The sequence below is a fragment of the Mesoplodon bidens genome (genome assembly GCF_964165515.1).
Source record: "Mesoplodon bidens genome assembly, chromosome: 7".
Classification (NCBI taxonomy): domain Eukaryota; kingdom Metazoa; phylum Chordata; class Mammalia; order Artiodactyla; family Ziphiidae; genus Mesoplodon; species Mesoplodon bidens.
The window spans coordinates 92,649,234-92,665,529 of record NC_138164.1 but is presented as its reverse complement, the minus strand read 5'-3'; the positions used below and the strand labels follow the sequence as shown (position 1 = coordinate 92,665,529).

Sequence of the window (16,296 nt, the reverse complement as noted above, 5' to 3'; positions counted from 1 at the left end):
ACGGATGTATACAAAGGTCAAAGTCTTTGGTTTAAACAAGCAGATGACTAGAATGACAGGAGGAGAAAGAGCAAGGAGGACTTCTTTCATTGTTCTCCTCTAAATGTGTTTGTTGCCTTCGAGCGTGGGTCACTCACTGCACAAGTGTGCATTTAGCAGAAATGATTTTCTGCTGTATGACATTGGTAGGACTAAAGAGTCTGTCTGTCTGCCTATCTAGATTGCCCAAGTAGAACTATTAATAAAACATAAATTTGAAAACATTGCAAAGTCTCAATCACCCTAATTATCTCTGCAGATAAAGATCTGACAAGAAAATAAGACTAAACTTGAACAGATCCAGACTTTGAGAGAGATCTGTGGGGACCAAGGAAATGGGGCATTTATTGAGCATCTACTAGGGGACAGGCGTGCATCAGACACATTATCTTTCTTAATTTTCATGACAAATTTCATATGTTTCATTACTCGGATGAGAAAACAGGCTCAGATCACCTGGGTGGTAAAGAACTAGGATTTCAAACCAGGCCTGATGTAGACAGCATACCTCACAGTGCAGGCCTCCCCTTCCTTTTCCAAGGTATAGGCCGGGGCAATCTCTTTCCTAACTGTGGGGGGCTGGAACTGTGTGGTCCAGGAAGATTCTGGTCCCCCTGCCACCATCACCATTGTCCCCATGCACACCGAGGGGTCTGGCTCTTAGGAGGCAGAAATCCAGCCTCCTCGTCACTGTGATACTTCTCAAAACATGAGGCTCAGAGTCGATCAGATCAAGAACCACAGGTTGACCTATTTGAAAGTTCTGGCTGAAATATTCTGTTTTCCGCAGTGCCAACTGCCTACTTCTGAGGATAATCAAGATGGTTTTAGGTCGACATGTTGTAAATCATGCTGAAACGCATATCAGGAAGTTTGTATCATTTATTATCATTTTTCAATACTCCAGTTAAATCAAACAGAAAATTTGGGGGGCCAGAATGTCCCTACCCCTGACACTTATCAATCCCTGTCTCTGAGAGAGAGAACATAGCTCAGACTCAGAGCCTTCAGCAGCTAGAATTTAAGAACATCATTTAATTTTTCTTACATTTAAATTTATTTTTAAGGTTATGTTTTATTTATAACCAGAGATGTTGGCTTTACATTTGCAGTTTTTTAATGTATTTTAAGTAGAAAAGAATGGGTCAATTAAACGAAAAATATCAAGTAAAAGATACTTCTGTGTCCACAGAGATGCTAAAAAAATGTGAAAGTAGTTTTCAGATGACTGATGTTTGAGGAACAATGTATTGGGGTAAACCAGAGAGCAGTTTTAAGTCATCGAAGGAAAAGGGGAAGGGTTGGTAAATCATAGCCACTGTCCCTCACCTTAGGGAAATAGTGCTATTTTATAAAACATAGAAAATGCACCTCATCCTTTCTCCAAGAATAGGAATACTCAGTCAAGGTTAAAAGAGATACGTACTTATGGTAATTGGTCCTTCAAAGGAATTGGGCAGGTCTGTGACTGATGTACAGTCTTCTTCAGGTAGAGCTATGAAGTAGAAAAGAAAAAAAAGGCATGAGAACTTGAAAAAAATAGGAGCCTAATTGATGTCCATTTCTACTAGTTAGGATGGTTTTTTGTTATAACTTATCCCAAATCATTCTCTTTTTCTGAAACTTAAGTTTCCCAGGAACTTCTCTGATCTTGGTGACAAATTTTCCATTTTTATTTTGCTGCACACATTTTTGGAAGCTTACTTGTTCCCCTCCCCATGCCAACAAATTCATTCATTAACAAATGTATTATGTTCTATATCAAGCACTGTGGAAAGCTGGGGATACAACAGTAATACGATAGACATGGTCCTTCTCTAATGAGGTATACATTAGAAGTTATTTTTAATTTGTTATTATAAAATTAATATGGGAATAACTGTAAAACTGTTAAAATAAAGAAATGTATGAACTATAATGAGGAAATCACGTGTAATCCCAATAATTTACAGAAATGATGGAAAAACACAGCCGACAAATGCAATCAAATGCTTATCAACATGAACAGCATGAGAATCTGAAGATTAAAATAATCAACAAAGAATTTACTTAGTAGAAATATTTTTTTAAAAACTAATCTTTCATCTTTTAATTAATGTATTCATTTACTTAACAAATCTCCTAAGTGCCTACTCTATATAGACTGCTTCTCCCCATATAGTTTCTGAGGTTGTCCGTCTTTGGTCTGGGTGCCCAGAATATTTCCTGAGGCTTCTGTTTTGGCTTATCTCATCACAGGCGCCTCTGACTTCTTTTTCTTTTGTCCTCCATTTATCTTCTACTTCCCCCCACCCTTCTTCAGGGATAAAATTTCTGACTGTATGTTGGGCCTGCCTAATCACCCACAAATGTTACAAGAGCAGCCCTTTGAGAAGCACTGTCTAAAGCTCTCTGAAAGCAGACCCTGAAAGTTCCACCCTGCCTGCCATCCCGTGAGTCCTAAAGGAAGCTTTAACCAGTGGTTCCATTCCTGCCCGAATGCTCTATTCTGTAACTGGACCTTGTGTTGAGCTCTAAAAACTCAGAGAGTTTTAAACTGGCTTTGCTGTTATAGGAAGATTGGATTCATTTGTGTATTACAGCTTTTATACTCTGTGTGAGTGTGTGTGTATGTGTCTGTGTGTATGTATGTGTGTGTGCGCACTTTAATGTAAAATGGAAACTTATTTGTTAGGTTGGTTTTTTCCAGAGTTTCTTCTTGGCAAAGAGGAAAGAACAAAGAGATGGATGGATGGATGGGTGGATGGATGGATGGATGGGTGGGTGGGTGTATGGATGGATGGATGGATGGGTGGGTGGGTGTATGGATGGATGGATGGATGGATGGATGGATGAGTGGATGGATGGATGGATGGATGAGTGGATGGATGGATGGATGGATGGATGGATGGATGGATGGATGGATGAGTGGATGGATGGATGGATGGATGAGTGGATGGATGGATGGATGGGTGGGTGGGTGGATGGATGGATGGATGGATGGATAGAGGGAGGCAGGCAGGCAGACTGCTATCACAAGGAAGTCTGTTATCACAAGTATTTTAAGTGTCCTGCCATAAATTGCTGGGTACTCATGACACTGGACAAAAACACAAGTCAAATGAGACAGAGTTTGATTGCTTCCCACTTCCTAGGGCCATCTTTTCCCACAGATAAAGGGAATGTCCTTTACCTGCCTATTCTTTGGCCTCATAGTGAAACTAACTGGCAGCTTTATATATTCAACTGCAGAAGAGCAGGTTTTAGAAATAGCTGTTCTTGCAAGGGCTGATCAAAAGATTTCTCAGAAGAGAGACTCTTCAAAGAGAAAGTCACCTCCTTGGTAAGGCCATTCCTCACCATCCAATCTAAACCAGCCTGTCACCACTCTCCCACATCCATCACCATTGCATATTTGTTCTCATTTCTTCTTCAGGTTTACCGCTAGCTAAAATTATCTTATTCACTTTACTTGATGGCTGTTCAGGTCACATCTCACATCCCCTACCCTCTGCCACCCACCCACCTCCACAGAAATATGGAAACTCCACAAGATGAGTAGTAACTTCACCTTTCTTGGCTAGAGCATTTATGTGTGATGGGGACAGAGAAGCACTCAAATATTTGTTGAATGAATGAAAAAAAAATCACACCAATATAATTTCCCAACAGTCCATTCTTCCAGTAAACATACCTAAGATATTAATCCCCAAAATGGTCTGCAAATACAAACAGGTCAAGAAACATCCAGATGAACCCTGAATGACAATGCCATAAGAAATAATTAAAGGACGTTTCAGATCTACCAGTTCTTTTATTCATTTTAAGCATTTACTCAACACATATGACAGACCACATTATAAACAAGGAGCAAAAAGATAAACATTTCTGTCCCTGCTTTTGAGGAATTCACAGGTCATGGGAGACAATAATAGTATTTCTTTAGATTTTTACAGTTTTCAAAAAAATTTCCCAATGATTCCCTCACTTGAAAATCAGGGCAAATAGCCAACCTGGGAGATCTTGCAGAGTATCTACATAATCTGTTCTGGGGACACCACCAGAAACTGTCCTGACCTATGAGATGTTTCTGATATTATTATACTGCTCAGACCCAGAAACAGGCCTTAGATTATGGTTTCTTAATGGCAGGGATGGAATAACCTCCCCCAAATTCAAACACAATTGCAGGTAACAGTAGTACACGGGGGATTTCCAGGAGTAAAGTTGTAACAGAATGAAGCATGATGTCAAAAACACTAAGACAGTTTTGCAAATGATGAGAGCATTTGTTTGAATGGAGTCCCTTCATGCTCCAATTCACCCTAACTTTTATAAAGAACATCAAGTCTGGCAAGCACACTAAGATGGATGCTGACCCAAATGTGCAGTTAATACATCACACTCCCATGTCAGATACAGGGCATCATTGGACAGCCTTTCACTGTGTTTAATGAGCATCCCACTGCTGGGAGAAACAAGCCTGCTGAGGTTTCCCTGAACCAAAGGATTTGTTAGAAAGACTCTGAGATGAGCTTCCTGATAGGCTGCATCTCAGAAACCTTGCATCCACCGCACCAAAATGGCCAAGAGCAATGTTAATTATTCAGTCTAGCCAATCACTCAGTGACATAGAAAGAGAGCTTCCTCAATGCCCAATACATAGTTGTTGAATAAATGAGTGAATGAATAAACAGATGAATGCAGAATCTTCCCCTAAATTCCTCCTTCAAAAGAGAACGAAGTATTTTACTGAAAGCAAACTTCAAAAATGAACTAATTCATGTCAGTTCTCTGTGTTAACACAGAAGTCATCAAGCTTGTGTTGGGCCTGACCCCTGAGAAAAGAGGCAATAAAAATCATGAAGCCTTATTTTCATTTGTAAACCATAGGTCGTGTTTTACAGAAACACTGCTGAAATGGTAAGCTAATAGAAAGTATCTGCTAAGATGGAGCTGGCTTTGGTCACTGTAGCCAATTTGTCTCAGGATCACATCACCAGGTCCTGACCACTTGCTGGTAGGTCTCAGGCTAAGATGGATTCAAAGATCTTTCCAATGGGATCCTTGGCATAGAGCACAAGGTTATCAAGATCTGTCTCTCACTCAACACTCCCATTGTCATTCAACTCTAAACCAAGACATTTAGAATGTACTTATCCTTAGAGAAACATTCTTCCCCAGCTCCTTTATTTTTCATCTCATGACTTCAACAAGATTAAATTCCAAGACAAGAAATATGCCCTCTGGTTCCTTCTAACTCCACTCTGCCCAACACACTACTGAATGCATGTCGTTGATCAATAAATACTCTTTTTAAAACATATAGAAAATTGATAAAAGCGCTCTAACCATATTGAATAAATTTAGATACGAGAAAAGGAAAACCATCGCTTTGAACTTTACTACTTTGCTGCAGCTGCTTTGCCACTCACTACCCCCGGGGGCATCTCAAGCTTTTTAACAGAACTAACCTCCCCAAAGAAGAGGAAAGTTCATCAGTACTGTTCACTCCTTTCTTTGAAGATGGGCCCAACCCTATGGGCAAAAAGGACAGGGAGAAAAGTCTCAGTAGTAACTGGCCTAGACGGCTTCAACTCCAGGTGATAAAACAGTGGGAGCTTCTACCTTTTTGAATGAAGGTTCTTTCCAGCAAGGGATACCAACTTGTAAAACAGGCGAGACAATGTGCATATACTACAACATAATTTATTGCATACATTCACCAGAAAAGATTCAGTGGGAGAAGCAACAGGCAGTGCCCAGAGGCTAGAGAGTATGCGGCCTTGAATTTGCCCTTCCCACATGACCAACCCCTTCACCTAAAGCATGAAGCCTTCCCAAAGCCTTCCTCTGACCTCTGACATTAAGCTAACCTAGTCAGACCACGTGTTGCTCTGTGTCTCTTTCCTACTGAATTGCATGTGGTTTTTCTCATAATGTTATTAGAATAGACTTTCTGGTATGGGTATGGGGACTGGATAGCAACCACGTATTGTTTAGCCTCAGTTGGACTCTCCTCCTTGGGTCAAACTCCATTTGTGTTCTTTGCTTATATAACAGGGAAGAGTAAACACTCTGTAGTTTTCCTCGTTTTAAGTGCCCCTCCATCGGTTCAGTGACCTGCATAAATGTGACATAATTTACTGGCCTCATGCACTCCATTTCCACTAACCAGCCCTGATATTTTCTTTCTCCTAAGTGCTAGAATTCCCTTCTGAATTCCCACTCTCATCCCTGCTGCTCACACAACAGTGGATGGGTGGGGAAGCCAAAAGCTACTGATGTAATCTCACAATTTCTTTGATGCCCCTATTTAAGCTTAAAAATCCATGTAGATTTTATATTCTACTACCATATGTAATATCTGTGTTTGATTTATAAAAACAATGTCTTAAGTCATCATGTAATAATATCTGTCTCATGTAGGTAATATCTTAAGTCATTTTCCAGCTAATTTAACATCCCCTTCCTACCTTTAAGGAAACTGACATGTCAACAAGATGTGCCACATTTGCCTTGTGACTTCATCTTCCCCTTCACACAACCTTAAACCTTCGGGGGGGGGGGAACAGAAGGCCCCATTTGAGAAATAAGACATTTGATTGTTGGCATTCAAAAATTTGACATTGCTGGGTTTGACTCTCTTCAAAAGGCCCTGAAGACCCATGGTGCACAGAATTTTAAGATGTTGCTAGGGCCTGAGTTAGACTTGTAAGCATGAGTCTTCAGGCTGGTGGTTGGAAGCAAGTCCCTTACACAGGGAGGGGGGCCTGGCCAGCAGCCCAGAATGCATATCCTAACTTGGCTTTCTTATTCTCTAGCTGTTGGGTTTTCAGTTGTTGGGTAAGGACTCAAGAAGGTCAAAGGCCTACCATATATCCTCCCAGCCTTCTATCCAGCCCCAACAGGTAACAAACACCTCTAAGCAAAGCCATTTGGCTTATGCCCTAATGCTACCATTAGATTCGATTCATGTCACTCCCTTATTCAAAACCCTGCCATAACTTCCCATCACACTGAGAATAAAGTCCAAACTCTCTACCATAGCTTACAAAGCCCTATGCAATCTGGCACCTGCCTACCTCTCTGACTTCATTCCCTGGCTTTCTCCCCTCTGATCACCGAGTTTTATCCACCATGGCCTCCCTGCTACTCTCAGCACAGGCCATGATGCTCCCACAGGCCTGGCTTTGCACTGCTATCCACGGTGCCATGGCTTCCCTTCCTCGCTTCGCTCAGGGCTCTCCCTATACCCAGTTCCTCAGAGGCACCTTCCCTATCTTCTCAGGAAAACAAAGCATCCCCAGAACTCTGTAGCCCCTTGCTCTGCTTTCTTTTTTGTAACACTTGTTACTCTCTGACTTCATGTAAGTTATTTAATATGTATTTGTTTACTGTTGGCCTTTCCAACTTAGTAGGTAAGCACCCTGGAGACAGGAATCCTTCTTCTACTGGAGAGATACTCAGTGAACATCTGTTATGTGAATGGAGGCTACACGAATCCCCACTTAAGCCAGGATTGTCAGCCATGTTGCCGAAGGCTGGCAGGCCAAAAGCAGCCCAGAACACAAAGCCAATCCACTTGGAACCAACCTGAAGCATTGAAGCAATACGTGTCATACTGGGAGGTATTGGATGTAAGGATGTACACTCCCGTGTTGTTTGCAGCACAGATGGAATTGGGGTGGATCCGGGGGATCACCACGTGCCCATCTATGAACCCGTACCTGCAAAAGAAAAACCAGAGGTTATCCACCCACAAGGCTATAAGCAGGGATTTCATAATATCCCATCGAATGACATTTCATGCAGTGCAATACTTCCTTCAGTTCACCCCAGGGATGCTACAGGTTTCGACAACTGAGTTATGGGAAAGCCAAAAATAACAGCAGAGGGACAGTGAAAGGGACCAACAAGGCTGATGAAGACAAAGTGATTTTTTCGGAGCTCTATAAAAAGTGTTTTAAAAAATTGATTCATGAAAGAAAAAAAAATTAGTTTCAAATAAAATCTATGGTCAGCAGTCAGGCCAGGTTGAACAAGCAGAGGGAAGCCCAAGTCACAGACAGAATGACCCCTTGACGATGTGAGACCCACTCTGGCCCGCCATTACCTTCCTATTTGCCAGAAAATACAGAAAATGACTGGCTCGCATCAGACAGAACTAGGTGACTCTTCATTTCAGTCCACGAATGGCAAACCTGCCTTATTTCCCATCCCCTCCTCCTTTCCTGGCCTCACCTTTTCCTGTGATTCCCTCACGCCAGACCTCATTGTTCTAAACACAAAGCCTTGTTTATATGCCAGATACAATGCATCTTGTCCCATGAGCATCTCAGGCATAATTCCATTGCCAGTGGAAGTAAACTGACTGTCATTAAAATGGGAGTCAGAGTGATTAAGTAGATAGCAATGCCTCATTAGCTCAGGAATTTTCCAGAAGCAGCAGAGAAGTGCTTAAGCCCCTTTGCCCCACCATGGTGTTTCTGGGAGTGGTTTGGAGCCGGAGGCTCTTTCAGATACAACATACAGAACCCAGCCTCTTCGATCAGCATCGTGGTGGCTGAATATTCACCGCACGATTTCTCTACAATATAAAATGCCTCAGAAAATGAGATTGGGCTGAGAAAATACCATTTACAAGGGAAGAAGCAGAGAGGGAGAAGCTAAAGCCAACAGGTTTTTGAATAATGCAGTGCTGGCTAAAATGCACAGCCCAAATCCTTTTAATCTTTCCTGCCAGGGGTGACAGTACATACTGCATCACCCTGCAAGACCTATGGGAATGGTTGTGAGTCTGAAATTTCTAAGCACATCAAACTCATTATGTCTAAGTTGCAAAAGCTGACATGACTAATTCCTCATCTGAAAGGCCAGACTGGTTTCTCCAAAGACGCCTGAGCTTGGTGGGGGGAGTGGCCGCCATTAAATGTTAGTAAGTTTCCATGTATCTGAGAATTGCTACTAATCAGGGTGGGGCAGACAGAAGAGAGGAGATGCGAAGGTTTTTCCGTCACCTGTGAGACTCTCGCATCTGTCCTGTGGCAGGTATCTGATTCATAGCTACCTGAGTGAAATTATGGAAATAAGTTTTGCAACACTTAAAACCAGCTATGCGTAGAACGATAGCTGTCTTTGGCACAGTTTTTCTTTGTTTTTTTAAAATAATAACACTCCTTGGTGAGCCTCCTGCCCACCCCATTCCCATCACATTCTGCTAGCCTGTATCACACCGACATTCTAGAATTTAAATTATTCCTGAGATTTTACAACATTGTGTCAACCGCTGGTTTTATGTGTCATCCTGTCTATAAGTTGGAGATATTAAAATTTATATATGTGTATAATTCATGAGTAGGTTGTTGTTCCCAGGGAGGAAAGAAATACTCAGCAAATCCATCCATGCACCAGACTTTCATCTCCCTTTTGCTCTCAGTCCTTAGGGAGGGCGGGGTCATTAAATCTTGCCCTGGCCTCAGAAGCTGGTCTGGAATCCGAACTCCTTCCCATGAAAGTGATGTGGCCCAGGGCAGGCTGCCACTAAGCCTCAGTTGCTTCCTCTGCAAAGTGGGGTCATATAACCGACCCCTGGTGCAGTCTGAGGATTAAGAGAGGGATATGGGCAGGTGGGCTGGATGATTGGCCAGTGGTGGGTACAGTAAGAACTTCCCCTGTTTTCAGCATATGAGAACTTCTCTGTATTTAGCAAGTCTGCCTTGTCTGCATTTCACAATCAAAATTCAGCTTACTAAATCCACTTTCTTAGGCCACTGGCCTAGTCAGGGCCATATTTAAACAATTAGCCTTAGGGATAGAATACGTGGACCTGCTAATTAGCTTTCCTTCATTGCAGCCTACAGCTCAGGTTCAGAAGCTACCAGAGCTATCTGCTCCTTTTCTATTCTCCCAAGACCCTGCTCTGAACACACAGATGCCTGCACACATCTGCTCTTTGTTTTAGAGCAGCACTGCTCATTAGAACTTTCTGCAAAACAGAAATGTTCTATAATCTACATTGTCCGATAAAGTAGCCACTAGTCATTTGTGGCTAATCGAGCACTTGAAATGTAGCTAGTGCCAATGAAGAGCTAAAGTTTTGATTTTATTTAATTTTAATTAAGTGTAAATAGTCATCTGTGGCTGGTGGCTACCATATTCGTGCAATTGTGAAGATGCTCTTTTTCCTCATCAGCAGAAGTATCTCAGTTCCCACGCATACTATGGGTGCCTTACTCTGTAACCAAGGACAGGGGATAGATGTATTTAACTTACATTTAATGGTTTCCATAAAGAGTTCTGCAGCTTGACTTTTTAAAAAGCAGCCTGTGTTTGCGTGTTTGCGCGTTGAAGAGAAAAGGGAACCACGTTACCCAATGCTATCACATTGCAAAAGTGCAAAGGGGTAGCTGCAGGCTGGGGTGGAAACTTCAGAGAGCAGTTGTCCAGATTCCCCAGAGCTCTTCTAAAGAAAACAAACCAAACCGAAACGCTTCACCACGGTGGTCACCACTGCTTGCTCTTAATGTGCACCGCTTTCCACAGGCCCATGAGAAATTCAGAAAAATAAGGGCCATGCCTGCTGTGAATACCCTGGAGCAGATATCCTGGGCCTGAGGACAGCTCCCTGAGCACTGTGATGTCTGGTAGGAGGCCTCTCAGGAGGCCTCTGTTGGTCCCTCTCATCGCTTTCCCATCACTTGTAATAATACATCTCAATAATTTTCATGCCCTTTTCTCTCAAATCAGAGCAATGGAGAAGAGAAACAAAATCAAAAGAGAGAGAGTTGTTTGAAAAACCTGCTTTAGCCAAGTCTGCAGGGTGAAGACTCCACCAGGCACAGATTTATTTTAAACACTGTTATTTGGTTCCCTTTCTCTTGTGGTTCTGACAATGATATTGCACGCTTCTTCAAAGCCTGGAGAGCATGTTGTGGAAGCACCTCAGGCAAGTGGCTTCCAACACATGACCCTTAAGGGCCTCCTCTAGGCAGCCCCTCCCTCTGTGATTCACAAAGGTGTCTTCAGCCCGCCCTCAATTTCAGCGGTCATACTGGTTCCAGATGGACTTGGCCAGATTAATGGGTGGTGCCAACTCTTCAGGCAAGCAGCCATTCAGCTGTCACGGAGGAGCCTTCCTGGGTCTAAGCCCCTCCCCCTGGACCCAGGCAGCCTACTTTCCCGCAGCAGGTTGGGGCTGGTCCCTTACCTGCAGGTCTCAAACCCTACGCGCAGGGCTGCCTCCATCTGGGCCATGGTGGGCAGCGTACAGTTGAAGGCCTTGCAGAGGTCAGCAGCCTCAGTCTTCGAGATGCTGTAGCGACCATTCTTCTCCACGTGGAATACACCTGCGTATCGGCAGGTTATATTTAGATCTATGGGATGAAAAGAAAAAGTTAGATTCTTCTGCATCAATAATTTGGAAAGGATAAGAAGTCTGTTTTAGAGCAACCTCATTAAAAAGACAAATAATCTTCCCTACTGGCCAGAGCCTTCAACATTCACTGTAGCATTTCAAAGCATCACTACTTCACTCTCAAATCTGAGACAAGAGGCAGAAAGTAGCATCACTTTTACATTCTCTCCACTGACTGCTCTACAACAAAGATTTTACAAAGCATGTGATTTATTTCTGATTAGGAAAGTAGCACAAACTTGGGGAAAACTTACAAAATTCAGGGAAGTAATGAAGGAAAAGCAAGTCCACCTCTAAGAAACTACTGCAAACATTTTGCTCTATCTTGTTTCAGTTTGTTTTCTGAATGTGGGTGTTATGTATATATTTGCGTAGTTTAAATGGTACTAAATATACAATTTTAGGTGTAAGAATCTTTTTTTCCACTTAATGAGTATTTTTCCACAATCACGTGGTATGGCTCCCCAGCTGATAACCTCCAGTGACTTCTAGTCACACCCAGAATAAATTTCCTTATCATGGCTGATAAGACCCACATGACCTGTCTCCTAACCTTTAAGTCGCTCACTCTGTTCCAGGCACAAAGCTTTCCTTCAGTTCCTTTGGACATTCTGAGCCCTCTCCCACCTTAGAACATTTAGGTCTGACTTTACCATTTCTTTTTTTTTTTTTTAAGATTTTGCAAAAAATATATTGATAGGGTATATGTGCGGAAGTCTGTTCTAAGGGGGAGTTAGAACAAGATGGGATAGATGGGATACAAAACAATATCAGACCTAACTTACTGATATGAGTGCATTTTACATGTTTAGGTTTTTTTAAAAAATTTTTATACAATTTTTAAAGGTTACACTCCATTCACAGTTATTACAAAATATTGGCTATATTCCCTGTGTTGTACAGTACATCCCTGTAGCTTATCTTACACCCAGTGGTTTGTACCTCTTACTCCCCTACCTCTATATTGTCCCCCAGCCCCTCCCAACTGTTAACCACTAGTTTGTTCTCTACATGTGTGAGTCTGCTTTTTTGTTATATTCACTAGTTTGTTTTATCTTTTAGGTTCCACATATAAGTGATAGCATACAGTATTTGTCTTTCTCTGACTTATTTTACTTAGCATAATGCCCTCTAAGTCCATCCATTTTGCTGCAAATGGCAAATTTTAGTTCTTTTTTATGGCTGAGTAGTATTCCATTGTATATATAGACCATATCTTTTTATCCATTCCTCTGCTGATGGCCATTTCTGTCTAGAATGTACTGTCCTCTGATCATCATATTTTGTTTTTCAACTTGAAATCACCTCAACTTAGGGTCCTTCCCTGAACATTCTTATCCAACCCTCAGCGTCTCCCTCAACTTACTATGCTTTTGTGTCTTCACAGCAACTTGTCTATTTATTTGTGCGTTTGGTTTTTTCTGTCTGTCCTTTCTTTTGATGGAAACTCCAAGAAAGCAAGGGCCCTTTGCCTGTTTACAGCTGTTTCTCTAACACTCGCATCAGTGGCTGACAGAGAACAGATGCTCCATAAATATGTGTTGAATAAATGAACAACTCATTGGAATTTCTTCAAAAACACACTTTGAACATATTGACAGATAGATCCAAGACCTGTTCTTTACTCGCAAGAGTTAATGCATCCAGAATGAAACCTAACTGCTACTAACCAGTTTAAAAATGATTTAGTCCTAGGACTTCTGTGAGTTTGCAGACACGAATCTGAAATCTCAATAAGGAGCTGAAAATTTTTAAAAAATCACCTGGTGCTCCCTGATCCTCTGTAACAATCTCAAAAGACTTCAAAGCCCTTAACTGAAAACTCAATATTCTTCTGTATGATGCCCAGTTTGCACTTGTGTAAATGCCAACACAGAAAGGTTATGTCCTTGAAGCTGTCTTGGTGAAGCAGGAGCACTTCCTTGAGCCTCAAAGACAGTCAGACATTGACTCTGCCAATGCCAGACACCACTCTGTCAGTCCCAATTCAGACAGAATTGGCTTTAACTCAGAATCTCTCTCTCATATGGGTGGGTCCAGAGGTCATCAGGAAGATTCTGCTTATTTATCAATGAGAAAACCGAGGCTCAGAAAAGTGAGCTGCCCAAGGAAGTGACAATTGCTGTCCAGAGCCTGTAGTTGCCTTCCTGAATCCCCGTTGCTTTGTTTTACATTTCTGAGCTGATAGCCAGGGCGGAGAAGCCTGCAACTGCAGCATCCCTGGTTACCCGGCAACTTTGGGGTTCTGTGTGGCATCACCTTTCAAAGACCCTGAGAGGTGACTTGTATGTATGTATGTATTATTTATAGGTGAAGAAACTGAAGCTCACAAAAATGAAATGACTTTGCAAAGTCACCCAGCCATTAAGTGGCAGAGCTGGAATTCCACCTCAGGTCTGTTTAACGCCCAGACCCATGCTCCAATCTGTTTTGCTATGTGCCCAAGAATCCTTTCATATCATTAGAGCAAGTTTTCACTCTGGAGGGGAGAGATACACCTAAACAACTGTTACATAATGACAAAGACAGGGTCAGTGTTAATGGAATTGTACAGCCAACAACTGCTTTCTCCTCTCTGAGCAGGAAGCAGCTTCCAATCACTAGAAAACAGAGTCCGATGAATGCAAATCGAGATGATAAGAAAACTGTTAAACTTCTCTACAACCTTTCTCGACTCTGAAAATAGTAAAAGAAGATATAAAAAATGGAGCTTTGCAAAGACATAAGCCAATATCAAGTGATTCTATTTTCTTTGTATCATTAGCATGGAGGTGCTTTTAAAAAACATTAGAACTAGGTGAAGTGGAGAAAACGGGTTTTGGGGAGACTAATTCCTTTTTGGAGTGGTGTCCTTTGGAAGCCACTCACACAGTACTTGGCTGATGAGGCCAGGGGAGCACAGAGCGGGGAATGTACAAGGCCCTTTTGAAATGCTGTTTGTTTTTACTGACATTTTCAGCTTTGGCCTCGGTTGGCCAATCTTTGCCAAAGGAGACTGTCACGCTGGGTGACTGTCCTTCCGGGGGCCCTCTGTGTGTAGCTTACAAAAGAGAAGCAAAGCCTCCCAATCAGTTTCTTGGAGGTGAGGGAGACAGAGGACACTTCAGCAGATGCCAGGAGAGGCAGACCGCCCATCAGCGTGTGGCCAGGTGGCTGCTGGCATTCCTAGGTTAAAAATAAAGTCTGAGGCATGGACGGTGGTTTGGAGCTGAATGGCAGTTTCTGTCTTATTAAAATAAATTAGAGTTTGCCACCTGGCACACAGAATATGCAAATGCAAAAGGAACCGATTCACACTGAGACTTTTGAATAAAATCCCTCGAGTTCCCCGGGCGGCAGCCAACATCACTTGATAGATGATACACACAGGAATGTGTAAGTGTGTTTCTAGGTGTGCATGTGAGTAGTGAATGTGTGATGTGTGTGTGTGAGGTCAGCCAAGACAGGAAGGGACAGATAAAGTCAAGCTTCAGCCTTCCTAGAAATGCAAGGCTTACACCGCGTGTGTAGTAGGTATCAGGAAAGGGCTGCTGAATGAATGAAGACATTCTATGCAATGTGAGAATTCCACGGCTAACATTTATCTTAATCTCACACATAGAAAAGGTCCAACTCCTAATCTTGATGGCATTCAGCCATCTGGGAATTCCAAAGACGGTGCCAAAACCTTCACTTCAGGTCAACAGTATTCACAGTTCCTCCCCTCTGGGTCCCTCGTGTCTTAAAAATGACCAAGCCTTCAGGGCTGTGTATCCGTTAAGCCCTGATAATTTATGAAGACTTTCCAACAGGCTTTCTTAACACTTTTGCAAACAGAAATTATTACCCCAGAGGGTACTGATAATACTAACAGCAATAATAGCAGCTAACACATATTGTGCACTTACTATGTATATGCCAGGCACTCTTCTAAGCATTGGACAAGTATTAACTCATTTTATCCATAAAACAACCCTATGAAGTAGGTAATATTATTATCCCCACCTTTCCCGATACAGAAACTGAGGCACAGAGAGGGGAAGAAACGTGCCCAGGTTCACAGAGCTCGTAATGATGGAGTCAGGACTCAAACCCAGCCAGGCTGAGCACTGAAGAGTCCACAGGCTTAACCACCAGGGCACACTATACTCCTCACCCCGATTTACATAACTTGTTTTGCCCTCTCAACCTCCCCCATGTACAGCTGAGAATATCTCCAAGGTTCAAGTAAGGTTAGGGTAAGGCCGAGGCGTGAGTAGCCATGGACCACAGACCACCGGATAGGCACCCGTGTCCATGGCAATGGCACTGGCCACACTGCAAACCCCTGTAGAGGCTGGACTCCGGAGATATCTGTGCATCTCTCCTGAGAAACAGAGATCCCTGTGATCCAGGAGCTGCCATGACTCAAGAGCCTAATATTAAATGGCCGATTGCATCTCTCAGACAAGCCTGTCCAACTGGACGTGAATCAAGAATGTTTTCCGTTAAGCCCTCTGGTCTCCAATAAATCTCCTGTATCATGTAATAAAGGAAGGATTCCAAGTTCCTCCCTCCAAGAGACCCAACGGGCAACATGAACGTTTGGAGGCCACTTTCGGATTCAGGGTGGAGCCTTTCTGGAGGGTGTTCGTTACGATGGGGTTGCCAGGAGGACAGAAGGGTCATTGGCCCAGCACCCAAGGATCTCATTGCCCACATGGGAAGGGGTCTATCAGTAATCTGCCAGGAAGACCACAAAAAAGGAGCTCTGCAAGAGAACTGTTTAACCAACTCTCTGGCACCAACTCACGTGAAGGCTGGTAGCTCAACTTAGAAGAGATCCACCCCAAACTGGGTTCAGATCCTGACACTGACACTCCCTCCAGGTTACACAGCTAGTT

The 16,296-nt window shown here is 42.7% G+C and overlaps 1 protein-coding gene across 23 annotated transcripts in view; it reads right to left on the bottom strand.

The window, feature by feature from the left end:
- The window catches only part of CD44 (CD44 molecule (IN blood group)), an 89,088-nt gene that overhangs the window by 41,053 nt on the left and 31,739 nt on the right, over positions 1-16,296 (bottom strand). For all 23 annotated transcript variants that reach the window (XM_081238550.1, XM_081238535.1, XM_081238546.1 and 20 more), the window contains exons 2-4: positions 11,228-11,393; positions 7,615-7,748; positions 1,466-1,534 (exon numbers count right to left, since the gene is read on the bottom strand). In XM_081238550.1, the coding sequence (XP_081094676.1) occupies positions 1,466-1,534; positions 7,615-7,748; positions 11,228-11,393 (369 nt within the window). The remainder of the gene's footprint in view (positions 1-1,465; positions 1,535-7,614; positions 7,749-11,227; positions 11,394-16,296) is intronic.